This window comes from Sycon ciliatum, chromosome 1, assembly GCF_964019385.1.
Source record: "Sycon ciliatum chromosome 1, ocSycCili1.1, whole genome shotgun sequence".
Taxonomy (NCBI): Eukaryota; Metazoa; Porifera; class Calcarea; order Leucosolenida; family Sycettidae; genus Sycon; species Sycon ciliatum.
In genome coordinates, this window is record NC_088643.1 from 18,999,114 (window position 1) to 19,026,471 (window position 27,358).

General features: G+C 49.2%; 1 protein-coding gene across 1 annotated transcript in view; it reads right to left on the reverse strand.

The window, feature by feature from the left end:
• The window catches only part of LOC135816594 (uncharacterized), a 230,806-nt gene that overhangs the window by 65,791 nt on the left and 137,657 nt on the right, over positions 1 to 27,358 (reverse strand). The window contains exons 18-22 of the mRNA XM_065329777.1: positions 20,479 to 20,715; positions 14,311 to 14,673; positions 5,328 to 5,597; positions 3,958 to 4,302; positions 1,463 to 1,714 (exon numbers count right to left, since the gene is read on the reverse strand). Of these exons, the coding sequence (XP_065185849.1) occupies positions 1,463 to 1,714; positions 3,958 to 4,302; positions 5,328 to 5,597; positions 14,311 to 14,673; positions 20,479 to 20,715 (1,467 nt within the window). The remainder of the gene's footprint in view (positions 1 to 1,462; positions 1,715 to 3,957; positions 4,303 to 5,327; positions 5,598 to 14,310; positions 14,674 to 20,478; positions 20,716 to 27,358) is intronic.

Here is a 27,358-nt window from a genome sequence, read left to right on the forward strand (position 1 = left end):
GTGATTCCTTGCATGTTTGCCAACTGGAAGGTTTGGTGGACTTCGCGTGTACTCTGGATGGCAGTAATTAGTCACTCAAGAGGCAATTCAGGTTGGCTGGAAAAGTGCAAGCCAGTACATCGGGAGGAACACGCATTTCCTAAACAATATCGTCAGTGGATAAAGCTTGGGGGTTGTGGTAGGTAGTATAATTAATAGAGAGTTGGTGGTAGTGTTGCGAAATTCCGTTCGACTATTATTTACGGACGTTGTTGTATTTGGTCCTTGTCTCGCAGAGTCCAGTGTCTGATGTCATATATGGTCTAAGTGTACGTGTGAGTATGGTGTGATGTGTGACGTTTATGGTATGTAGTGCATGTAAGAGTACGCATCGTCAGAGTGTGAGGATCTGCTTCCGTCTGTGTGAGAGTGACTGTCAAGTGAATGCTGTACATGCGCAGTGCTAGTTTGGTCTGGGAGTGAGCGTCATGCGTGATTCGTCCGTGGTCTGGTTGTCTTGGTCTTGGTCATGTGTTCTGTATGTGTTGGTCCCTGATGGTCGGCACGATTTGTCTCCCCTTTATTACTGCTTGTTCTTTGTCATTTCTTCGTTTCTTCTCCCTTCGTCCTTTTGTTTTAGTATTGCGTTTCCTTTCTCCTCCTGTGCCCTCGTCGTTTGTTGTTAATATAAGAATGGAGACACACATTAAAGAGTTTGTGTTACTGTGTGGCGGGGGCCAGGGCCTAGGGGAGAAGACAAATGCCCAAACCTATTCGGTTTTAGTGGTGCAATAGGTGATAGGCTGAGAATATCTCTCAGTAGAGGGGCAGTAGTGGCAGAGGGCAATGTTGCAAGGGAAGTATTGCGTGTTGATAAAGGTCAGATAGAGTTGTTATAGGTGCTGGTCCATGCCTGGACCGTCTGCCGTTTTGAATGGGTGCTGCATGTGCAGTTGTGGGATCTGGGATTGGTGGCGAAGTCCATCCCATCTCGTCAGTCATTCGGTTTACCGATTTGAGTGCCGGAATTGTGGTAGCCGATATGTCAGTAGAACCCTTTAACACCGAAGTGCACGTATCAAGCAGCATGTACATCTACGCATAATCTTGCCGGATGTGGTCAACATGCCTCCTGGTCTGCCCCGTGATGTGGTGAACATGCCTCCTGGTCTGTCCCGCGATGTGGTCAACATGCCTCCTGGTCTGCCCCGTGATGTGGTCAACATGCCTCCTGGTCTGTCCCGCGATGTGGTCAACATGCCTCCTGGTCTGCCCCGTGATGTGGTCAACATGCCTCCTGGTCTGTCCCGCGATGTGGTCAACATGCCTCCTGGTCTGTCCCCCGTGGGGCCACATGCTAGTAGTCAGTTATGCCAGTGGAAGAAGAAAATAAAAGAAAGAAAAGTATGTGTGTGTGTGTTAAGGGGGGGGGGGGGAGAGGTATGCTCAAGAACTAAGATATCTCAGCAGGGTAAAGACTTACTTGGCTCGGAAAAGAGAGTGTGAACCAAGCTGATTGTATTCCTGAACCCAGCCAGTCCAAAACGATACACGTGCACCCAGAACTGTCCACTGCGGTAGGAGGTGGGTACAAAGACAGGGAAGTCGCTCTCCTGGTAGCCGCCTGGTTTCTGGGCTACAGTGAAGTTCGAACTGTTCAGATCCCGCTTGTGGATTTCCACCACATACAAAGCAGCAACCGGATCGGCTTGTTTCAAAAGCACCTTAAATGTGACTAAGTGACAGAGATGGATGCACAGAGCACAGAAGCAAAAAATCAGCCTTTTACTAAAGTCTTCGGTGGGTGCACATAAGTAATAGCTAGAGTCCACGTTTGATTCGGCGTACCAACTGAATAATATGTAGTCTCCTCGGATCAATACCATTGCCCTCATCCCCCCCCCCCCCCCCTCAGAGGACTGCATGATCTGAAAGTGTCATATTTTAAAGTCCACACTTCTGTAAGACGCAGGTTACAAAGCAAAAAAGTAAATTATTAGGGGTCAAACGGGTGAACCTTTAACTAACGAACGGGTAATTTTCTTAACGGGCGGGTTAACGGGTACCCTTTAGCAGCCATATTATTTTTTTGTGCATTTCTCACATAAATCATGATTTAAATTGGTATATTCTCAGGTTGTATTTTGATACATTATGATTCGCAATTGATTCGTGTATCATAATATTATTATGGCAATGAAGGTTCCAAATGAATGTCATCCGTGCATTTGCCCATGTACATAACTTCACAGGCAGTAACTTACAATCGTACATGTAGATGGTCCTACAAGCTACATGTATTTTGATACATGTACGCAAATCAACTGCAGATCGATGTGATTCAAGCCATGCAAGGCGTTGCATTCAGAAGATGTTCGCACCCATAGCTAGCTGGGGTGCCTGACACAGCTGATGCGCTGCTGGCCAGCTAGCTGCTAGTGCTAGCTTGTTGAACTCGTGAAATGAATCTTCACAAATCCGTAATCTTGTATGCAATATTTCGAACTACTTTTCAGCTCGTCGATTGAAGGAACAAACTAGTATCATACATGTAGCTACCACCTACGGACATCACCGTGTGTGACACTCCGACTGGTCACTCAGCCTGGTGACACTAGTTCATCAAGTACTGTGGCAGGTTCGATGTCGGAGAACCATCGTAACGTTCTAGTTACTAGTACTCAGCTGCCACCTCGAACGAGTTTCAAGTCTTGCATTTTCTCACATCACAATCAAAAACCTCCAGTACGAGGATTTTTACTTGTACTAGAGTGGAGAGAACAACTGTCAAGTCTGTCTTTCAGCCTGCTCCTGCCTGATAAAGTCGAAAGCGGGAATGCACAGGAAAAAGGAAAAGAGTATCCGCACTCCTATTTAAATTTTTGAGTCTTGGAATACGATAGGATCACCTTTTTTAACGGGCGGGTACCCGGGTGCCCGGTACACCCGTTTGACCCCTATAAATTATTATTGTGTCCCTTCTCGAGGGAACTCACGACGGCCGCTTACACCCGGCGAATCCAAAACGACGCTCCTGTTATGTTATGTCGTAATGTCGTACACCTTTAGCTCTACTGTGTAGGCACGCACGCATCTCTTTGAGAGTCTTCCCTGCCGTTTACAGATTGAATTTTCTCAATTTTTCTACTTGGTGTATTATAACTAATAAACTACTTGTCTCTTGTCTACCGAACATAACAGCTTCCAGTGAAATTTGAGTATAACTTCCTATCCAGCGGGGCACACTACTCCCATCTCGGTGAGGGCACGCAAAATAAACTGACAATCACATGCAAAATAAACTGGCAATACCAGTATCACATGAACAGAACTCTGCAGCTTCCTCAGACTAACACCATTTGACGCGGCATGCAGAAGATGGCCAGTTGTAATGATTAGGATTTTAGGCTGTACTTTCCCTTCAAGCTGGACTTGGTACACTGTCAACGACTAAGTATTGTAAGAATAGAGTGGCGTAGCAAGCAATAAAACGAACGCTCCACATGCAAAAAGTGGATGGCTCATAACGGCATTCCGAGTCTGATCCCCAAACTGGATAATCTGATGTATCCAATGCATTCTGGCTGCCCGTTGTGCACAAATTGTAAAACCCTCTAATAACTACGCCTTCTCTATCACTCTGCCTGTCTCTCGCAATCCCTCCCTGTAACTCTCCCCCTCTCTTCCTGTTTCTTCCTCCCTTCCTCTCCCTCTCCCTCCCCTTTCCCTCCCCCTTCCCCCCCCCCCTCTCTCTCTCTCTCTCTCTCTCTCTCTCTCACCCTCCCTCCCTCTCTCCCTACCTCCCACCCTTCCTCCCTCCCTCCCCCTCCTTCCCTCCTACCTGGGTAAACTCAGCAAATTTCATGCTTCCATTGCAAGCTGCCGGATGAATATTGATATGAGTATGTTATGGCAGCGAAGACTCACAGAAGCACAGCAAAGGAAAAAAAGTATACTTCTATCCAGCTACAAACGTACTTAGCGGAAAGGTGACCACCAGGGGCTCACTGTAGCCGGTATATGTGCTGTTTGCGCTGCAGCCACGTATGCGTATTTCATAGGAATTACGCGTGAACAGACGATCAAGAACAACAAATGACGGCCGGTTGGACGAATTTGTTTGCAGGACTTGATATACCTCATACACATCACCACTGCCTTCAATCCTGCCCTCGATGGATAGGTTTGAGTATTGAGCGATGTCTGCTGGCTGGGCACTGGGAAGGGAGATGTTGAACTGAGTGCTGTTGAACGTGGTGTTGACTGCGACTATTGACTGCACGCCATTCGGCCACACCGGGAAGGTTGGCTTAAAGACATCCGCTGTCAAGGACAGGGAGAGCAGGGAAGTGAGAGAAGAAACACAATGGATAGCATCACAATACAAGTCAGGAGAAAAGAGCTGCTCTGTGCAGCCAGCACCATGCATCTTCTACATGTGACTTGCCACTTCAGACATACATGCACACACGGCGCATACGCACACACATGCCAAACACACATACATGCACACACGGCGCATACGCACACACATGCCAAACACACATACAGGTACAAATATACCAAGTACACTTCATTTTATGTCAGGAAGAAATTGCTCTCCCGGGGATGTTACTGGTGGTACATTCATGCCGGCATCTGCAAGCATTTTAAAAGGCCTCGCTAGGTCTAAAATTCGCTTGGCTATAGAGGAACAGGGCACCGCCATTTGAATGGTGTGTCAACGTTGTGAGTTGAATATTGATGGCTTGCAAAGAGGTTCCACTGCCTACTTTGGCTTTGAAGGAAAGGGTAAAAAACAAGGGTGTGCTTTGAAATAGTGGGTGCAGCGGGCGTGACTCTTAGGCCCTCTACAGACTACGTACATAGAACATCCAGTACAAAATTACATAAAACCTAAAAGGCAACATTTTCCACGCCTGCATTCAGACTACACATTATACATGCAACATACAGGCAACCTTTGACCCTACACAATTGCGCAAGGGGCCTGGGCTGTACGAAAGCAGCCGGCAGTCGTACAAAGTTTGCACATTTTTACGACTGCCTTGTGAAAGTACGATAAATGCAGGAAAGTTGCCTTGTACAAGGGTTCCCAACAGCCCGAAAGGATTGGGCAGCTTTTTAGGCTTCCCGCCAGATTCTTGTAGTTGTCTTGGAAACTTCTATGTAAATGTGACTTATAGGCTGTTTTGTATCTAGTCTGAAGAGGGCCTGAATCAAGACCAGGCAGTGTTACTAGTACTATAAGCACGCCTACAGTTTTCAGGTGCTCCCCAAGTCGGACAGTGTAAATCGAACTGGACCCAACAACAATTGAAACCATGACGACCCACTCCAGCACTCACCCGGGATGTAATGCTCTCTCTTGTCCAATGAAACCGTTCTCCAGAAGTCGGATGCATCGCGCACATCCACTCTTATGGTCACAAACCAGTGAGGCAAAGCGGAGTGGACAGTGATGTTGTGAGGAAATGCTGCAGCTGATGGAAGGTGGAACGTTTGCACCGTTTCAAGTGTCCTGGAGGCATCATTGAACTGAGAAAAGACAATCCTGAACCCGGAAAGTCCTTCAGCTATTTCGGCAATGGCTTCTGGCAACGACACCCATATTTCTTCTGCAGAAGGACATTGTCATATCATTATTATAAACAAGGAAAGATAATAACCAAAAAGCAATTATTAGACAAAGATTTTTCTATATTTTAACAATTTTAAATCACACACTCTAATGCATACTCTAAACATTTTGCTGAGTCGAAGGTTATGTGCAGAGAAGATTGAGGCAATTGAGCGCTGTGTCCTTATCATGAATGTCACTCTTATCGATAGGTTATGGACCCTGGAAGTGAGGCCGAATAGGAGAGTGAGTTTCAGAGGTGTTCATCAACTTTCATTACTTTTCTAACAAGCAAAACTGACTGGCTGACAACGTCTTGGCAAGACCGAAAAACCGCCAGAACAGAATGGAAAATAAATAGGTTGTATCCAGAAAGATAAGCATGAGAGATTCAAATAAATTCAAATAACAGCAGCCACGTGGTGCATACGACGCATCACACGGTAAAGGCATGCCTAGTCCAAGTACGTCGCGGTGACGTGCAAGGCACAGCGAGTAGTAAACCTATTAGTATGTAACATGCGACATATGGAATGCATCACGGCGTCACAATCAGTGTGCCTTATCGGAAGACCTTCTGAGCAGACCCTTCTATTAAAGGGTTTGGAAGAGCCCTGTTTCGGGCCTGTAGTGAGTGAAATCTTGGCTTTTTGTTGGGTTCATCTAACTGTGGACAAGGGAAACGTTTACTGATCAAACTATAATGGAGGCCAGTACCATGCACATTTCTGTAGGCTACGGATTTGCACCATGCGGAAATTAAAGACCCTTTATTAACCCTTTAAGAGCCACAGGAAAATTTCAAAATTCTGCAATTTTTCGTGTTCCTTGGATCATAGCTTCAGTTCTACTCACTCAATCCTCACAATCTAGGGCTTCCTGGAAAGGTCTCTGCGAGAGGAAGAGAATGAGGTCGATCATGATAGCCAGCACACCGTCTATCCAGCGCTAGATCGCAGCGACAGCACGAAAAATGCCCCAAATGCGTCCAATTGCGCCCCGCTCCAGATATTTCATTTTATTCGATCGTGGAGTTCCAATTTTTTCGCTGTGTACTCTTGACAATATCAACAGTGAAACCCGTGCAAATTCGAGTAAACCAGCGTGACGAACAGTCTCAAAATTCTCAATACTAAAGTCGCACTGCGCGCTTTTGAAATTGCCGCGATCGCGGCTCAACTTACGAGTGATTTATCTCAGGAACCGTTGCTCGCAGCGCTTCGCGGATTGTTTCTCCCGACAGGTGAGAGTTTTCTCTTCGCCCTGGATATTTCAATCACTGGATTTGAGCGAGATTGGACTGAGTTACGATCTTTTGAAGTTTTGCATTTGAATGCGTCGTTTACGACGCATTCAAGTATGGGGCGGCTCTTAAAGGGGAAGTTAAGGCAAAAAATAAAATTTCACCAGTTGTAGGTTTCGGGGTGCTGAGTCGAATGGTCGTGGTCCGAGGAAGCTGAGACGCTCCCTTCCTACCTGAATCCCAATCGAACTCGCGCACTTCCACCGAAACTGGGTGACTGCGCCCTACTAGATGGGGATTTGTATGCAAAATGTCACTAAAAGCGCCATTTCGTTCTTATAAAAGCACGGATGACCGCGATTCAGGGGCGTACGCCGCTCGCCTCCAGGAGTGGTTCCCATGCCAACTGATGGACCAACATTCTTCACAATTGAAGTGCTGTTTTTCGTATCCCACGGAGTTTCTGCATACTCTCCTCAGACTGGGTGAAATTAACATCCACAAGCTGCTGGAAGATGTCATTGCTACGCATTTTAGATTTTTACGTTTTATGGATGTTTTGTTGAGCATGACGATTGCATGCAGTTTTGAAAGCTGCCTAAGTTTCGAATCATCTGTAGCAAACATCACACAGGGCAAGCAGAAGCCACCATTGCACGCTGGTCAAAAGACTACCCAGGGTAACTCCTCTAATAACAAAGATAGTTGAAAGTGACGCTGTTTGCCATTCGTCTGGACACGCACAGGAAATGAAATCCTTCGCCTTCGGTGGCGCACAATGATTATCGATGACGGAAATCTTTTCTGTGTCCGGCAATTTTCTGGGAACTGGATTCCACTGTGGACGTCGACGTTCAGAATATCCCTTCCAACACACTCCCATGTCACTGAAGTAGGTTTTGGATGATCTAGCAGCTTCCAACAACGGTCGCTCTACAGCTTCGCCGACAATTTCTTCCTCAGCGCTGCTCGTTGCATGCAGACTTCGCTTGCAAGTCAGGTGCGTCTGCATTCTCATCTATAGCTTGACCTTCGCCACTAGCACTGGCTACATGCTTTGCCTGCTGCTTAAAATAGCTCTGAATAGAGCTCTGGCCCTCTGGATGTCGACGCTTCATTTTTCTTTTCCATAAAGCGAAAGCATCGTCCAAAACACGACCAACTTTGTCAAAACAAACTGCAAAGGAAAATTTGATTCTGAGATCGAGGAATCCGGCGATGTACCTAGAGATTTTGTTGAACCCAGTTCAATAGGCTGTTATCACTTTCACACCTGGGCTACAGTCACCGTCCTCGGACCGTCAGGCGGACTCCATGGATCCAGTCATGCACTGCATGCACTTGCACTACTGTACTGCGAGCGCTGGGCCTAGACCTAAAACCTCTCCGTACCCATATCGAAGTTTTTTTACTGGTTCCCGGGCATCCCGGGAACCGCCCTATGTACGCCCCTGGCGATTGGCCCATATGTTGTAGTCTTTTGGACGCTGAGTCGACTGGTTTTGGTACGAAAAGGCTGCGATGCAGCGTTCCTCCTTTATTCCCAATCGAACATGGTTGAACAAGCGGTCACGTGCTCCTGCGTACGCCAGTCACCTGGTCACCGTGCCTGCATGGTACAACTTACTAGCCTGTTTGACCTTTTTTGGGTGCAGTCCTGTCACTCGAGTTGAACTCGAGTTGAACCTTGGTGTGAAAGTTGTCGCCTGCTGGCGAGGTGACCAGGTGATTTGGGCACCCAGGAGCACGTGACCGCTTGTTCAACCATGTTCGATTGGGAATAAAGGAGGAACGCTGCATCGCAGCCTTTTCGTACCAAAACCAGTCGACTCAGCGTCCAAAAGACTACAACATATGGGCCAATCGCGGTCATCCGTGCTTTTATAAGAACGAAATGGCGCTTTTAGTGACATTTTGCATACAAATCCCCATCTAGTAGGGCGCAGTCACCCAGTTTCGGTGGAAGTGCGCGAGTTCGATTGGGATTCAAGTAGGAAGGGAGCGTCTCAGCTTCCTCGGACCACGACCATTCGACTCAGCACCCCGAAGACTACAACTGGTGAAATTTTAATTTTTGCCTTAACTTCCCCTTTAAAGGGTTAATGCATCGTCACAGAGCAGTATAGCTATGCAGAAGACGTTACTTCAGTAACGTCTGGCGCTAGCCAGGGTCCACACGGCTTTAATTTGGTGTTTGTTTGTGTCACGCCTGGCGCTATCCCGTATCTGTCCCGTACCGTACCGTACCATCAAACACAGCTGGCCACATACATGTACAGCTGGCCGCAATATTCAAATAGGGCTTTCAAATGCAAGATCATAACGTGAAGCAACTAATTTACTTGGAAGAATTAGTATGTATGCGAGGTCAGGGTCAACAAGGCAAAAAGGCATAGCGTAGGGCCCTGAGCTTCCAAGTTCTCTCGTTAATGCATCGTCACAGAGCAGTAAAATTACGAAAAAGGCAGGCTTTTAGCTCTGATATGGCCCTTGGCTTTGACGTCGCTTATGGGTCCTCTTATAGATGACCATCATTTAGAAGACAGCAAAACTGACCTCATTCTAATGCACATGACAGCAGCTGGAGTTTCAGCGTTGATAGCCGAGCTAAGCGCCCGCCTCTAGGGATTAGCGCAGATTTATATGTTGCCGGGCTCAGTTTAAAGTCCATGCACTATAATTATGATGTCCAGCACCCTAGATAGAGTCCATTGGTCCAAAATCCCCTATACAGAGTCCAGGAGTCCGCTCAGTTTTGATCAGCTTCATCCACCCGCGTAATCCCCTATAGTCCAGTAGCCAGGCCCCATAAATATTCACACCTGTTCCCACTTCCAGTGCACAACAAATTGACACTTAAAACCTGACCATGACACCTAGCACTCCCTAAAAATCACGTTATTTCCTTTAGATTCAGGATGCGGGGGCATAAAAAGCGGAAGAAATTGTTTCACGTCCGTAACCATTATTATTATTATAGACAACACCTCATGGCATGAGAAGAAAATCAGCCAGTATGGAAGATGTGGGTGTTAACCAACCATGGTGAATAAAAGAAGAAAAGTAATGGTCAAGACGGAGAAGCATGGGAGGGACAGGTGATGGTGAATCTAGTGAGCAGATTTAAATGCGTCCAGGGTACTGGCATTGCGCGTAATAGCGGGCAGCGCAAGCCAAGCAGAGTAAGCAACAAAGAGTGGAGAGCGTACAAGGGAGGACGTTTTAGCCAAGAGGAGGGCAACAGAGCATCTTGTCTGGGAGCCATCTGTGATTCGGAACCAGTTATACACGTTAAGATGAGGAGGATGTAGAGCTAGTTTAAATTTGTGAGCAAAAGTGCAAAATTAATTTTTGACGGTGGGTCGACATAGCAACGGTATAGTAACAGCATAGTTACACTGGAGTGGGCAAACACAAAAGACGACAGAGGCCGGCCCGTAAGGAGCTTGGGCTGGACTCTGACCAGTGGCGTTCGGCGTATTCCTCCACTCAAGGAACGCACGTTAAAAGGAATCCACGTTAAAAGGAATCCACGTCGAGATCGCCATTGCTAGTGGTTTTGTAAATCAGCGACTTCATTGCTTTCACAGCATTCTCGGCAAGCCCATTCGACTGCAGATGATGGGGGGGGGATTAAGCGTGACGAATGTCCCAGGTATCACAGAACTTGGCGAATACATGGGACTGGAACTGAGGGCCATCATCACTGGTAAGTACCTCGGGGACACCAATGTCAGGAAACCAGCGGCGAAGAGACCGAATGACGTCTGCAGAGGAGGCAGTGCGTCCGAGCTTGGCAACGCAGGGCCAGCTGGTTAGGCGGTCCACGTACACCAGATACTGCAGGCCTTCATACTCAAACAAGTTGGCGCTGCAATGCTGGAATGGCAGGCTTGGAGCACGATCATCCACACGGAGTGGCTCCTTCGGTTGTGAAACGCTGTGCAGGCGGCATTTGTCACAACTACGGACAACATGCTCGATGTCGGCTGACAATCGTGGCCAGAAAACAATCTGCCGGGCACGGGACTTTGTGCGCATCAATCCTTGACAGAATGCGAGTAGATCAGACAGGCCACGCTGCCGGAGAGCGACGGGAATCAGGAGACGAGGTCCTTTCATCACTAAACCACTGTCAATAGAGAGGTGCTCGTGGCTGTTCCAGTACGGCTGGAGTGACTCAGGCATGACGGACCTCTTAGCAGGGAAGCCAGACACAATATACTGGACTAGGCACTGGTAGTCAGTGTCGGCCTGGGCGGCGGAGCGGAGCTCGTGGTACTTCAGGCCACCAGACGTATCGAGCGTGCACGTGCGAATAGCAGCGCCCTGAGAGGCAGTACTCTCACCCAGTTCGTCGTCAGGGCAGGGGTCGCTGACTGGATGGCGGGACAGAGCATCAGGGAAAGCATGATCCGTGCCTTTCCGCCACGTTGCGTCGAGCTGATAGGTCCGAAGTTTCAGGACGAGCTGCAGCAGCCGGTGATTCTCTATCTGATCCTAATAGCAGGAGTTCAGAATAGGGATGAGCGAGCGGTGGTCAGTAACAACTTCAAACCGAGATGCACTGCGGCTTATGCCAATGATGCCGCCAGTCGTCTTGGAGGATCTGTTGATAGACTGCTCTATCGCGATGTCTGCAGCCACCTTTGCGAATGCATTGCTGGGCTGTTGCACTGAAAAGCCACCAGACTGCAGGAATTCTGATGCTTCTGGATGTGTGGATGGCAGCTTCATCATCTACAGCCAGTAGAGGCCGAGGTATCTGGCATAGTTATGCCTATCGTATTCGAAACACCATGGTATTATCTCCAGTAGGCATGACAGATGAAGTGGCCAGTCGCCAACTCTGCTGGAGCGGATCAAGCGCTGAAGGAGCAAAACAAGCTCAATATAGCTACACCAGAACTTGAACATCGCTGAGGTCTTCTGCTGCTGCTTGCAGTATTCCATGTAGCTGGAGTAGAGAGCAGAAAGCGTGTCGCTTTGCAGGATGCGGGATACATTGTCACCATTGATGCAGCCTTGAAGCTCGATGAATGCATCCTTCAAGCTGTTGGACTCCTGTACCGATTCAAGCGACTGGACATAGGCTTGCCACCGCAAACGCTCAAGAGCCTCAGCAACGAGCTTGTGCATGCGAACACCACGGTTGTAATGCCTGCCATCCAGAGCAGCACTGGCACTAGCAGAACCTCCGACCTGTTCCTCTACGACGATATCCAGAAGGCCGGCATCGCGGAATCTTCGACCAATAATGGACAGAAGCGTTGACGCAATATGGAATGCTCCCATTCTCAGAACAACACTTCGAAGCTCAACGTCCCTCTACAGAACAATGTCCACTGCTTTCGCATAGATGGCTTGGTCAAAGACCACGATGGTGAACAGGAGGTGTGCTTGCTTCGCCATCTCTACCGATCGCGTCAGGACAGCATACACTGTTGCCATTGCCGTGGGAGAGGAGTTGATGACTGGACAGTATGTGATTGTGGCAAGCAGAGGTACACTGGCTTTGCTGGAAAGAGCATTGAAGGCTGTCCAGCCAGGAATTTGCTGATCCTTCGTGACTGCATTGGCAGAGTAGGCATTCCGCGGGCGCAAGAACAGGTCTCCATCGAGGGAGGAACGAGCCAGTGTCCAAATGAAGTCCAAGTGTCTGGGCTCTGCTGCAACAATTGGATTCGGCACAAGGTCCGAATCACTATTTGGGATTGATCCTGGATAGCCCCTTCCCGCTGAGAACTCTTGGAGCGGAAGAGATGGAATGGACGTTGCCCTCTTGTGCTTTGCGGAGAGGACCAACGGTGCTTCTGATTGCGTTGTCTGTGGGAGTGCATTGGGTTGCACGACAATGCCGTTGGTGCAATGCGTTGTCTCCATTCCGCTCAGAGTTTCCTCATTAAGGTCATTATTATCCCAGACGAAGAAGAACGGTTGCTCCTTGTCGATGCTGGGAGTAGGAGCGGACGGGTGGGATTGCTCCCTCGCGATGTGTTCTGCCATTGCCGTCTCTGCTTCCAGGACCTGGCAGTATGACATGCAGTGGCCAAGGCGGTTCAGGATATCGATCGTCCTCCTGCTCCTGCTCATGTGGTGTAGAGCCATGGACAACATAGTATGCTTCACTGTGCGATGGCCAGTCGCAGAGAAAACTATGTCCTGTGCCACAGAAGCCACGCGGCGCTTCACATCCGCACTCAGACCATCCAGCACTTGATCGTATCTACCTATGTCACGGCTGTTATCATCGATGATCAAGGCCAGTACATTGTACAGCGATGCTGTGAAACAACATGTCTTGCCTGGCTGAGGTGGCTTCCTGAAGCGGTTGCTCCACCCACACTTGTGTTCGACTATATCCCGCTTCACTATCTGTGCTGCGTGAAATATAGTCACCAGATCATTGTCTGGTGTCCCGCAGTCGCAGCGCATATACTCAGCGCCAGTTGCTACATCATCACCAATGCCAGTGGCGAGTTCTCCAAGCAGTCTTATCAAACTCGGAAGGGCACTTGAGGCATATACCAGCTCCGGCGCATTAACCTTGAGCGGTCGAACGAAAAGCATTGCTTCGCCAAAGTGGTTCGCGACGAGACGTTTGATTTTATCGCTGCGGACACCTGTGCACATTACACTGTTGCTTTCCATGCATTCGGTGAACAATGTACACAGATGGTGTGTTGAGAGAAGGGAGCAATGATCAAACAACTTCGTTTTCACATCGTCCAAGACGCTGTCAATGGCCGCCGTCTCTGAGCTGCGCTCTGGAAGAGACTGGTCCTCACCATGATCCAGTTCCAGGATACACGTATACAATCGCGCTAACACTGTCGGTGGTAATGCACTTCCCGAGCTATCAAGCTGGACAGCGCACCAACAGCGATTATTATTGCCCAGTCATTCTTGGCATGAGCAGCATCTAAAACATTCTGGGCGGCGTTCTCTGACTGGCAAAGGGATGTTTTCTGATATTTGTATTTTTTGCCTAATTTTAGTTTGCCACAAAATATGCATTCATGACGACCAGGCTCGACCACTGGAACGTCAATACTCTGCCTCGTTGTTCTCCTCATAGTCTCTACGCTGGCCTCTCTAGATTCCATGTCACGATCAAGGCATCATCATCATGATCGAGCTGATCCAATTCAGAACACTTGAAGAAAATATGCTAGTTAACTCAAGAGAGATTGGAAGCTTTGTCACAACTCTGAGTTTCACGTATTACTACGATCATCAGGCAAGTCTGACCAATTGAAGTGCCAGGACATTTTGTAAGAACTACCATGATTTCTTATCGCATGGCCTGTAGTGAATTTTGGACCAATGGACTCTATATAGGGGATGGGCATCATATAGGGGCTGCACGCTCTACTGAGTCCGACATATATTATCTAGGAAAACAGCTGGTCCCACCCAGCAAGGCTCAGCTGGCGGGAGGAGTGGACTTAGCAGTGAGAGTACATACCATATGATGAGCGAACTGAGAATGGAATCGGCGGTGACCAAAGAGTTGTCGCACTGGAGGTAGGCGAGAAACTGCTCATAGACCCTACTGCAGCCCGTACTCGAATTTCATAGCCTCCATCTCTCAAGGGCAGACTTCTTGGAATCCATGTGACATTGCTTTGATGTGATTCCAGCAGAGAATTAGCCCAGTGTGACAAATTGAATGGGCGTATCTCATACTGGACCCACTGGTACACACTCCAGTCCAGCGCGGTGAGGCCGGGCAGGCGGATGAACAGCCTGCTCATATTTCGACTCAGTGACTCAGCTCTGGTGATGGCACCCTCAATCCAAAGCACCAGTGTAAGTTTGTAAGGGATACCTGGGCATGTGCAATGCAGCAGAACAGAAGAACAGCCCGGCCAGGTCCAGAAGCACACCATTACTGGTTAAGATACAAGTCACACAGGGCACTGCAAAGTTCCCCTGAATCTTTACCCTAAGAGACTTAGTCGACGTGTACGGAGCATTAATAATGACTCCTGAAAGTAGTAATGGGGATGGTGCAGGCATGCTGCACATTGTCTTCCTGAGGAAAAAGCCGTGCAAACACACATTGCAAAACGCGGACATCAATACTGTGCTCGTGTATAACTAGGAGTACACAAGAGAGATTGGAAGCTGTGTCCCAACTCTGAGTTTCACGTATTACTACGATCATGAGGCAAACTAGGAGTACAAATTCGTGTTAGCGAAAGCCTTTTGTTATAAATCGAGTTTTGACGTTTCGTACTCTCACAGTTTGGTGTCTAGCTGTAATGCAAATGTTGAGGGGTAAACCCTTCGAAGAGTGGCTTATGTAGGAACAAACATGACATGGCATTCATCAGCATCACAATAGCTGTTCTCCACAGAGAAGTTTTACGGCATTCATCTGTTTCACGTTAGCTGTTCTCCACATAGATGTTCAATGGAGGAAGCCACATTCACTGCCAAGGCCACCAAGTCGCGAGCACTGACTATGATGAGCACATGGTGGACTCTGCCAAGGGGCGTAGCTCGCACATCTACGGTGCGGTGACCATTTACCACCGACAACGTGACAGCCGCCGTTTTGCCGGAATTACGCTTTCACTGCTTTAAGCAATGTTACATGCACCACGATACGACGAGGACAACGTCAATACATTATCAATGGCCCAGAGTCTATAAATTACATTAAAAACACTAGGCCTGAAACTAATACAGTCAGACCTCGCTTATCCGGTCCTCTTTTATCCGGATCCCCGCCATCCGGAAGAAAATCGCTCGTTACCGATGTGCAGCATACGTTATGCATGCAACATAACCGGATCTCGCGATCCGCATACCGGTGCATGATTTCGTGTACAAACTGGTTGAAAACAGCCTTCTTGGGTGTTCAAGTTCTTGGTTCTGAGCGTGACCGCCCCAAGAGGGGGATCCGAGAGGCCATCAACATCAGGGAGGGCCCGGAAATCAACAACAACAGGGGCTGGGACCTGCTATAAGTATAAGTTTCCGTGCATGGCACGGTAAGTGGAGTTAGCAACACACCAACATCCTTGCCATAAGCAACACTGGTACATGCATAACATGCATGCACTCCGAATTCCCGCGTTTCCGCACGGGACTGTGCGGAGCATGCGCATTACTCCAATTCGCCATGCTGTTGTTTCTTGCTCTTCGCTTTGCTGAGCTGACGGTCAAATTGTTTGACTATCGCGGCCAGTTTCTGATCAATATCCGATCAACCATGTCTCTGTCAGTGAGCGATGTCCAGCCAAAACGCTCCTTGCTTTGCTGCGCTGACGCAGTGACGGTCAAATTGTTTGACAATCGCGGCCAGTTTCTGATCAATATCCGATCAACCATGTCTCTGTCAGTGAGCGATGTCCAGTCAAAACGCTCTTTGCTTTGCTGCGCTGACGGTCAAATTGTTTGACAATCGCGGCCAGTTTCTGATCAATATCCGATCACCCATGTCTCTGTCAGTGAGCGATGTCCAGCCATAACGCTCTTTGCTAAATTTCCGAGCCATCTTCAAGATTATGGGCTGGTACGAAAACAGCTCTGGGGCCCTGGAGGGTGTGCATGCGTGTTGAGCATGCACTTTCAGTGGGCATTATTTTCTGAGTGGTGATAGTGCTGATAGTCGTATTGGCTGCGTTGACGATCGCGGCCAGTTTCTGATCAATATCCGATCAACCATGTCGCTGCCCTTTGAACTCGGGCTGCAGCTCCAGCCGTGCTCACAACCCACACGCCGGCGCCTCCGATCCAAGCCCCGGCAATTCGCGCAACGTTCGTGCGGCGCGGGAGCTCTCCCACGCACGGCAGGGCGCTCTGCCTGCTTTGGCTGTCGCCACGGCCACCTCAACCGCCGCAGGTAAGAAAACCTTTTATGCTACGGTGCCAAAACCCGTTCATGATAAGGTAGTGACTGGCCAGTCGTTGACTCTGATTGGGTTCCATATTGCCAAGTGACCAGTCAGTCCGAACGGGACACCAGCCGCAGCGTTTTACAACTTGACCACTACAGCGCCTATGGCCCAGTGGTTCTGGCACCTGAAAGCGGGCACTCCAGTCCAGGAGAGTCGAGGACATTGGCGCCTGGCTCGACGCTTGGACCACGTATCGTGCAACTTACGCAGCAGCACACCCTCCAGGGCCCCAGAGCTGTTTTCGTACCAGCCCATAATCTTGAAGATGGCTCGGAAATTTAGGCTACAGGCTGTGTACGAGTACGATCGATCACTTCGCCCCCGTTTCGTAATATCCGATGCTCTGGCATTGGCATTGTGCCCAAGACGTCTGGTGGTGTGCGCCTCATCATGCACCTACCTGCTCCTAGCGGCTCTGGCATTAATGACGGCCTTTCCTTTGACGAGGTCTCCCTACATTATGTCACTGTAGACGGCGCAATACACTGCATTTCCCAACACAGTCCCTGAGCTCTCCTCTCTAAAGCTGACACGAAGTATGCCTGGCGGCGTTGGCCTGTTTCCCCTCATTCTGGCCTTGGCATTTTTGGGGAGATTCGTACCATGTAGATAAGGCACCACCATTTGGCCTTAGATCCTCCCCCTTCTGTTCAACCGACCGGCTGATGTGGACTCTCAGCCCAACGGCGACTCTGCAATGATCCTGCTAAGTCTCTTACTCGTCTTCGAGTACAGCGCTTCCGGACTCTCAGCCCATCTACCAACGCAGTGCTGACACACCCTGCACAGTCCACCCTCCAGCAGTTCACGACGCAACCATGGACCTCATCCGCCAGGGCCTGGCGGACAGCTCCAGCATGACATGCGCTTCGCTGCGGCGCTCCGAACTCTTGTCGCCCTGCGCCAGGGCAAACCACACTCAGGGACTGATCAGTGCCGGCAGCATTGTTCCAGATCCTGTACTTTGAGTGCATTGCCCACTATGCTAATGGCCAGCCGCATTGGACGGCACTCACATCAATTGCAGTGTAATAGTAATGCAGATAAATACTGTTTGGGTCCGGTTGTCAGCGCTGCCGGACTCGCATCCCAACTGCCGAAGTGGTGCCGACACAACCAGCGCAGTCCACCCTCCAGCAGTTGACGACGCAACCATGGACCTCATCCGCCAGGCGGCCAGCTCCAGCATGGCATGCACTTCGCTGCAGCACTCCGAACGCTTGTCGCCCTGCGCCAGGGCAAGCCACACTCAGGGACTGATCAGTGCCGGCAGCATTGTTCCAGATCCTGTACTTTGAGCACATCGCCCACTATGCTAATGGGCAGCCGCATTGGACGGCACTCACATAAATTGCAGTGTGATAGTAATGCAGATAAATCCTGTTTGGGTCAGGTTGTCAGCGCGTCCGGACTTGCAGCCCAACTGCCGAAGCGGTGCCGGCACAACCAGCGCAGTCCACCCTTCAGCAGTTGATGACGCAACCATGGACCTCATCCGCCAGGGCCTGGCGGACAGCTCCAGCACGACATATGCTTCGCTGCGGCGCTCCGAACGCTTGTCGCTCTGCACTAGGGCAAGCCATACCCAGTGACTGATCAGTGCCAGCAGCATTGTTCCAGATCCGGTACGTTGAGCGCATTGCCCACTATGCTAATGGGCAGCCGCATTGGACGGCACTCACATCAATTGTAGTGTAATAGTAATGCAGATAAATCCTGTTTGGCTCAGGTTGTCGGCGCTTCCGGACTCGCAGCCCAACTTCCGACGCAGTGCCAACACAACCAGCGCAGTCCACTCTTCAGCAGTTGATGACGCAACCATGGACTTCATCCACCAGGGCCTGGCGGACAGCTCCAGCACGACATACGCTTTGCTGCAGCGCTCCGGACGCTCGTCGCCCCCGCGCCAGGGCAAGCCACACCCAGGGACTGATCAGTGCCAGCAGCGTTGTTCCAGATCCGGTACTTAGAGCGCATTGCCCACTATGCTAATGGGCAGCTGCATTGGACGGCGCTCGCATCAATTGCTGTAAATAGTAATGCCGATAAATCCTGTTTGGGTCATGTTGTATTTTTGGGAGAACAGTAAGGATCGTGAGTCAGGCCGGCATTGAGCCAAGTGCGCCTATATTCGCTCACAAGTGCATCCTTTAAGCCATAAGGGAGAACAGTAGGGATTGTGGGTCAGGCCAGCATTGAGCTAAGTGCGCCTACATTCGCCCACAAGTGCATCTCTACTGCATGCTTATGTATTGACACGTCTGGATTCAACAGTAGGGATCATGGGTCAGGCCGGCATTGAGCCAAGTGCGCCTACATTCGCCCACAAGTGCATCCCTACTGCATGCTCGTGTATTGACACGTCTGAATTATCGCCGGGCAATTGTTGCCCCAGTTAGTGTCGGCATTGGCCATACTAACGCACAGCGGTGCTTGCAATACTAGCTCTGGCATTGGACCAGAATATTGCATATTGTGTGCGGCAATTGTTGCCTATCTCCTGGTAATACAACGCGTTATAGCTCCCAAACAGGTCGGCTTGTGTGGTTGGTAACTCCACCTATGCGGCCAAAGTATTAGCTTCTAAGTTCTAGCATGCGTTCTGGGTGATAAACTCGGCGCATGTGTAGGGGTAGTGCATACCTTCACGTACCCCTTGGCTACCACTCTTACGGAGTATGCCCTTCCACATTCTACCATGGTCTACATCATCTTTCTTACTCAGTTACCTACAGCATCATGCATGGGATGTTATGATAATGACCTGTGCGTTCTGCCCGCATCAGTATCACTGTTATAATACTGCGAGCGCCGCGGGGTTCTACACACCTCACTGGAGGCGTGAGACTGGAGTTGTGCTTGTATCACTGCTGTAGCGTAATATCTACTTTCCTCGCTGTTTGTGTCTGTGTTGTCATGTACATGTAGTAATGCACCTGCCACGACATGCTTTGCACTTTCCTACGCGCTCTCTCACTAGGTACCGCGCTCTGCTTCCTCGTTTTACTGCTGTTTTTTCCATGTCCACCTCATTGCTGATGATGGTCATGAAGACCGGAATGTTGAAACGATACTTCTAATGGATTTGTGTGAAATGCTGTGCTCTCTTGAGTGTAGGCAGGTTGCCTGCAAACTTATTTTTAAACGGGTTGAAATGGGTGTTCAAAAGCTTCGCCGTATCCGGTTGCACGTGGCTTGCAGAAGCTACAATTAGGGAGTTGTACAAACAAATGAGGTCCTTGACCTGCTGGATGCATGCGGATAGCACTCAGTTGCATGCACTGGTCATTTTTCTCGCTTGTTTTACATTATTGTGCACGCGTGTTGTACCGCATAGGACCCGTATGCATGTATGTACGATGCCACCCCTTTTGATAAAAAAAGAGTAAAGTTTGCAAGTCCGCGTTACCAGCAGCTATACAAGCCCGTTTTGATGTACCACATGCATATACAGTATGTGTGTTCAGTTAGCCGGTTCCCTTGCCCATCCGGATATTTTCGTGGAAAACGGATGTGTGCGGTTAAGCGAGGTCTGACTGTAGAGGCAAATGAAACATTCTGACAAACTGCACGCTTCGTTTACCAAACTCGCGAACCGTCAGTGCTGCTCCGGCAATCACCAGCTAACACAGCTGTGAAATCTGCATAAGCAGGACCAACATGCCTGGTGGTGCACCGGCGTGTCCCTACCAGAGACCTAACACTAACCAAACCATCCTACTTACCGACAGCCAGGGCAGTGTGGTATTGAAGACGTTTGGTATTGTAGTCACCAAACTCACTGATCTCTGTCATTCTCACCGCGTAGTAGGTGGCGGTGACATTGATTTCCGTACTGAAGGGCAGGACGCCAGAGCTACCAATAAACGCTCTCCGGTTCGTGTTACGTGCAAAGTCAGGACTGAAAATTGCCATCTCGTAGCGCGTCGGAAGTGGTCTGGGCGATGCCAGGGATGTGGTGACTGCACATGCACATGACAAGACAACAGGATTGTTGGACAGTGTGCAGTGAAAATCTCAGATGTAGGTCCTGTTGTAAGAACAATCTCAGAATGACCATGACCACACTAAGAGTGTGATACGCCTCTCTATTCCTACCAGCCTGTGCCCTCCCCTCCCCCCTTGAAACAATGTGACGTGGCTGTCCGCAGTCAACCCTGGACATATGTTCCAGCTGCTGCGTATGAGAAAGCACGAGAAAGGCGTACAGAATCATCCTCAAGCTAGTCAGCTGCAAAGGCCAGTATACTGCAGAGTAGCACCCCCCCCCCCCCCACACACACACAATCATACAATATTATTATGGTCAACTTCCTGTACCCGAGGACGATTCCGTTTTATATAGGCTTGTATTGTAGCTCCTTTTAAAAATATTGGTTAAATATTTTTTGCCACCGCCACTGCCACAGTCAAACGTCGCATCAAGGAATGTTATATTCCCTGATGAAGCCCCCGGGGACAAAAAATTAGGGGGGATATTATGTCTTGATTTCTAGCGTAAAACTGTGACGTGGAGTGGGGATTGGCTGCAGGTGCCATTTGTATTTGTATTTGCATTTGCATTTGTATTTACGGATTCTCCACAGGCCTTAGCCTAAACCGAGAGAGTCTCGTTGTACTGGGCCAGGCTACCACGTGGCATGGCTCGAGTAAAGAAGAGAGCTGAGGATTAGACTGAGGTGATCAATACCAGGACGGGTGATGAATGCCAGGATGAGTGATCACTCCCCAATCACCTTGGTATCTGTGTTCACGGTGCAGTAGAGTGGACTCTGTATGGAGAGGAACATGAAAATCTCCACAGCTTGATTTGTGATGGCTAGTCTTGGGACAAGTGGCAAGTGGTACTGCTGGCACCGGTCCGGGAGGAGTCACTGGCTGCAGCAACTTCACTTCACTACGGTTTCGGCGCAGAAGATCGGATGAAGTGGTGATGTTGTATGACCGATCAGTGAGTTGCTCAACCATCGTAACCTCGCGCTTGTTGTCGACCCACACTTTCTCTCCCAGTGGCAGAGGGGAGAGCGACTTGGCTGCAAACCGTTGATTGAAGTGATCTTCCTGGCGATGCTTAGCCTCCTGCTCCTTGGCCCGGAGAGTGGCGATGTCTGTCCAGGAGGGTTGCAGGAGATCAGGTGGTTACGGAAGATTGGTGCGGAGCCTGTGGCCTTACAAGAGTTCGGCGGACGAGTACCCATTGGCCAGGGCTGTGGAGCGATATACTAGGAGAGACTGGTGTAGATGACCCGGCAGACGGATGAGTCGTTTGGCAGTCTGCAGGGTGCGTTCTGCTTTGTCGTCGCTCTGAGGATGCTTCGGGCTGCTTGTCCGATGCGTGACGCTGCATGAAGGCGTGAACTGGGCAAAGGCGTCGGAAGAAAACTGCGGCCCGTTATCGCTGACGAAGATGTCAGGATAGCCATGGACAGCAAATGTGCTCTTCAGGTGAATGATGACGGCTCGAGACGTAGTCGATGAGAGACAAGCAACATCAATGTAACGGGAGAAATGGTCAACGGTGATCAGAAACTGGTGGCCATCGATGTCGCAGAGATCCGATGCGATACGCTGCCATGGACGCTCGGGGAACGGAGTTGTCTGGAGAGGCTCTGGAGATTGATGGCGGGTGCTTGATGCAAGCACTTAGCGACGTAAGCCTCAATGTCGGCAGAGATACCTGGCCACCACGGCGAGAAGCGGGCATGGGCTTTGCTCTTCGTGGCACCTTGGTGACCATCGTGAAGCTTCTGAAGTATCTCAGGCTGTAGCACGGACGGAGCAACCAGGCGAAGGGCCGTGACACAGGACACCTTGCATGTGTGACAATTGGCCTCGCTCACGATGGAACGGCTTGATGTCGTCAGGAACAGTAGCTGGCCAGCCATGGGTGACGTAGTGCATCATACTGGACAGCACGGGATCTTCAGGCGTAGCCTTGGGTAAGTCGGCGAGAACGGAGGGACTCGTGAGATCCTCGGCAGTAGTTGACAAAACCATGCCGATGTCGTCTTGCAGAACATTGTAGACTGATGCCGATTCTGGCGCCCGTGAAAGCGTGTCGGCCACCATCAGATCCTTGCCTGGAACGTGTATGGCATGGACTTCGTGCCGGAGGAAGCGGAGCAGCGTGCGTTGGCATTGGATGGGAACCTTGTCCAGGTCTCTGGTGTTAATCAGTGGCACTAGCGACGTGTGATCCGTCTGAACGGTGAACTGGGGAGCGCTGAAGATGTACTGGTCTACCCTCTCGTACGTCCACACAGCTGCGAGGCATTCTTTATCTATCTGCGCGTAGCCTTGTTCCGTCTTGGTCAGGGAACGAGAGGCGTAGGCTACTGGGCGCCAGCCGCCATCGTGCTTCTGCAGAAGAACACCACCCATGCCGTAGCTGCTGGCATCTGCACTGACCATTATGGGTTGCTTGGGGTCGTAGTGCACTAAGCATGGGGCTGAAACGACGAGCTCTTTCAGCCGACGGAATGCGTCCTGCTGCGGGGAGTCTCAGAGCCAATCAGTGTCCGTGTGCAGGAGCTGACGGAGGGGCGCCGAGATCGTAACCAGTTCTGGGATGAATCTGGCGACCTACGTGAAGAGACCGAAGGCATCGAGGAGCTCAGGAACATTCGTAGGCTCCTTGAGGTCTTCAATGGTGGAGACTTTGCTGGGGTCGGGTTTCACACCGGACACGCTGACGATGTGTCCCAGGTATTTGACTGATGACTGCTTGAGGTGGCGTTTGTTGGGATTTATAGTGATGCTGGCGTCGGCGAGGACCGTGTGTAACATGCATGACATGTTTATTTATGCTGTTTATTCACTGTGTTTTATAATGGTTGTTTAGAGAGATTGGTACATATCCGGATTACACGCTTTTTGGTATTATGCCCACGCAGGTTCTTATCCTGTCATATTCTCTTTTTTTCTCTTTTTCTTTGGTTGTCTTTTTGCGCCTGCGCGCGAGAGAGAGGAAACTTCGAGAGAGAAGAGAATGTTTTTCAGTTTGGGTTGTTCTTGTCCAGGAACTGAATTAATCTAAATGTTATATTGTGAGCCAGTAGTTTGGTGAGTGGTACTTCTTGATTATGTTGTAACCTGCTAACATACCAGCAGTTTACACTTGGTGGCAGCGGTGGGATGTGGACCTGTAGTATTTTGTAAGAATTTTTTTTCATTTTCAGTTTTGAGTAGTCATAATGGCTCAGCGTCAGAATCGTGTAGCAGCTGGCCAACAAAGCATGTTGGCCTATGATGTCTGCGTGAGCTGGACGGCTCACGATGCTGTGCGACGCGGCTTTCGAACAGTCTTCGTGGAGGATGCAGCCGCCGGTGTGGAGGCAGGTGAAATGTCACGGATGAAACAGGAGCTGGCACAGCGTGGTGTTCGTTTTGTCCAGTCCGATGAGGTTCCAGGACTGTTGGCAGAGGCTGCATAGACCTAGGTGATCCTACCCAGCGTGTTGTGACTCAAGATTCAAGGCGTCAGGCGAAATTACTGGTCAGTCGGCGACACGAATTTTTCACAAAAATTTGCGTTTCACCTGCTGGGAGAGTATGCATGTACTCGAGTCTCATCCTGAGCACATTGTTTTCTTCTTTTTTTCAGCTCCAGTATAGCTGTATTTTTCGTTGCAAAGCCGTCCTCGATTGTTGTGTTCGTTGTTCAAACGAAGTGAACATTCAATCATGAAGGCAGAGGACATAGGAACCTGATTGGAGTTTCTCGTGGCATAGGACGGCCACACAGAGACACTTTGGGATTTTCTGAATATAAAATACCGTACGCACGATGCTGAGATCAATTTGTGCGATATCAATTAATTGTTTGTGATCTACCACTTCGAGCAGAACGGGATCCAAACACAAGCGTACCGACGGTTAGGCTGCTGACCTGACTGGATAAATGATCCCTCATGGCCAGCAATCAAGGACATCTGAGAGTTGTAATTTTTGTACTCCTCCGAGGTGTGATTTTTGGCGTGCTGGGCCAAGCACAAGGAAGCCATCTGCAAAAAAACTGCAGAAAATGGTTGTTGTTTGATCCTTTGGTGTAATCTTTGTTTCTAGTCGAAGCTAGTTGCTGTTTGGAGCAGAAACGCTGAAATTGACTATTTTCTGCATGTACTCATGTACTCAGGCATGCAGTCTCACTCGTATTTTAGCTATTTTTCTGGAATGGATGCTGCTCTGCGCCCCTTGGTGAACATTTCCTGCGCTCGTGGAGCAGCTGAAAAGGACCACTGGTATGTCTGGTTCCTGGTTTGAAAGTGGAGAGTCGACTTTTGTGCCTTGAAAAAGGAGTAGAGAGCGATAAAGGTACGTCTGTGGCTGATTTTTGAGTGCTCCTCGTACATTTTTGATCGTGATAGAAATTCTCAGACCAAAGTCAGACCAAAGTCAGCGCGATGATGGTCGTACAGTTTTCTTGTGAATTTTTTAGTTGTTTCATCTCGTATGTATGTCAGTATCGTGATGGTGAAGTGGAGAGGGTGATTTTCTTCCTCTAGGCTTCGGTCGGCCGACTTTTCTTCGTCCTCGTTGAAAAGTGATCCTGAAAAAAAGGTCGATTCGCAATTATGTTGATTTCAATGTACGAGATGACATGCGATTGCTGGCTATGGGCTTCACCAGACGCCAGAAGTCGGACACCATGTCCTTTGCCACGACGTCTATCTCCAAAAAGAACTCCATCTTCGTCGTGAAAAGGCTTGAAATACTCAATATTCAACCGAGATTCGCGGACTCGCGCTTTCTTGGATCGATTAATTTCCTGTTGGAACAGTTGCAGGGCAGCTTCCCGCCACTGTTTCAACAAGCGTTGGCTCCAAAGCATGCCTGGAACAAGCCATATCGAGGTTGCAAGCCACCCCTCTCAGCAAGAAATTCGAAGAAATTCGAAATTTCAATGGTGGAAGATATACTATGAAGAGAATTTCAAAAAGTATGTTTCGCGGAGCGATCACTCAACCTACGTCATTCAAACTTTGCAGGATGGTTCAGACGTATATGCTAGGCATGGAACCACAGGCGATGATGCCATAGCTGACACACAGAGTAACACACACAGCAGAGTCGTGTGAACAGATACTAAATTAGTGGACGTCGTCATCTTCTTCCCGCTGATCTCGAATGTACTATGACGTGCTATTTCGCCTGACGACTCCTGGTGCGATCGTGCCCAGCTTGCTTTGATCAAATGACTTCCAGAAGAGAAATTTAAACTTAGAGAAATCAGATATTTACCTTTCTAGTTATATCCATGCCTGTAATATTTATCCAGAATAATCGGCATCGTTCATCGAGAAAGCCATCAACAGTATTCAGAATTTATATCCTACGTGACCCAGCAGGTCAAAGTACGCACGTCAATGTGTTGTTGCTGGTGGCAAACAAGTGTCACTACAAATGAAGACAGCGAAGGACAAGTACCAATCCGGCTGCAGAATTTTTCGCCACAGCCGAAGACGCTCCGAAAGGGTACAGTCCTTGGCACGTTTGACACCGACATCGACATTGAAGAGGAACCACAACCGGACGCTAAGGCACCCGAGGCTATTTGTGGTCAGGTAAATGCTTCTACTGCTCCGCATCAACTATTCAACTTTGACAATGTTAGTCCGTCACACCATTCTTCTTTGCAGTCATTGCTCGATAATAATGCTGACTATGCATGCTCTAAGGTATGCTCGTTGGATATTGAGAGCATTCCACTTAACTTTTATTTGCTGTTATTCAGTATGTGTTCTCTTGTTGTCTCTGGTTGTCATAATCTTGACGGCCATGTCTGCATGGCCTCTTCAATGGAGGGGGAGGTGTAACGTGTATGACATGTTTATTTATGCTGTTTATTCACTGTGTTTTATAATGGTTGTTTAGAGAGATTGGTACATATCCGGATTACAGTCAGACCTCGCTTACCCGGTCCTCGTTTATCCGGATCCCTCGCCATCCGGAAAAAAATCGCTGGTTACCGATATGCAGCATATGTTATGCATACAACATAACCGGACCTCGCGATCCGCATACCGGTGCATGATTTTGGTTACAAACTGGTTGAAATGTGTACAAAAAGCTTCGTCGTATCCGGTTGCATGTGCCTTGCAGAAGCTAGAATCAGGGAGTTGTACAGGCAAATGAGGTCCTTGACCTGCTGGGTGCATGTGGACAGCACTCAGTTGCATGCACTTGTCACTTTTCTCGCTTGTTTTACATACTGTGCACGCTAGTTGCACTGCATAGGACCCGTCTACATGTATGTACGATGCCACTGCTTTTGACATGCTACATGCATATCCAGTATGTGTGTTCAGTTATCCGGTTCCCTCGCCTATCCGGATATTTTTGTGGAAAACAGATGTGTGCGGTTAAGCGAGGTCTGACTGTACACGCTTTTTGGTATTATGCCCACGCAGGTTCTAATCCTGTCATATTCTCTTTTTTCTCTCTTTTTCTTTGGTTGTCTTTTTGCGCCTGCGCGGGAGAGAGAGGAAACTTCGAGAGAGAAGAGAATGTTTTTCAGTTTGGGTTGTTCTTGTCCAGGAACTGAAATAATCTAAATGTTATATTGTGAGCCAGTAGTTTGGTGAGTGGTACTTCTTGATTATGTTG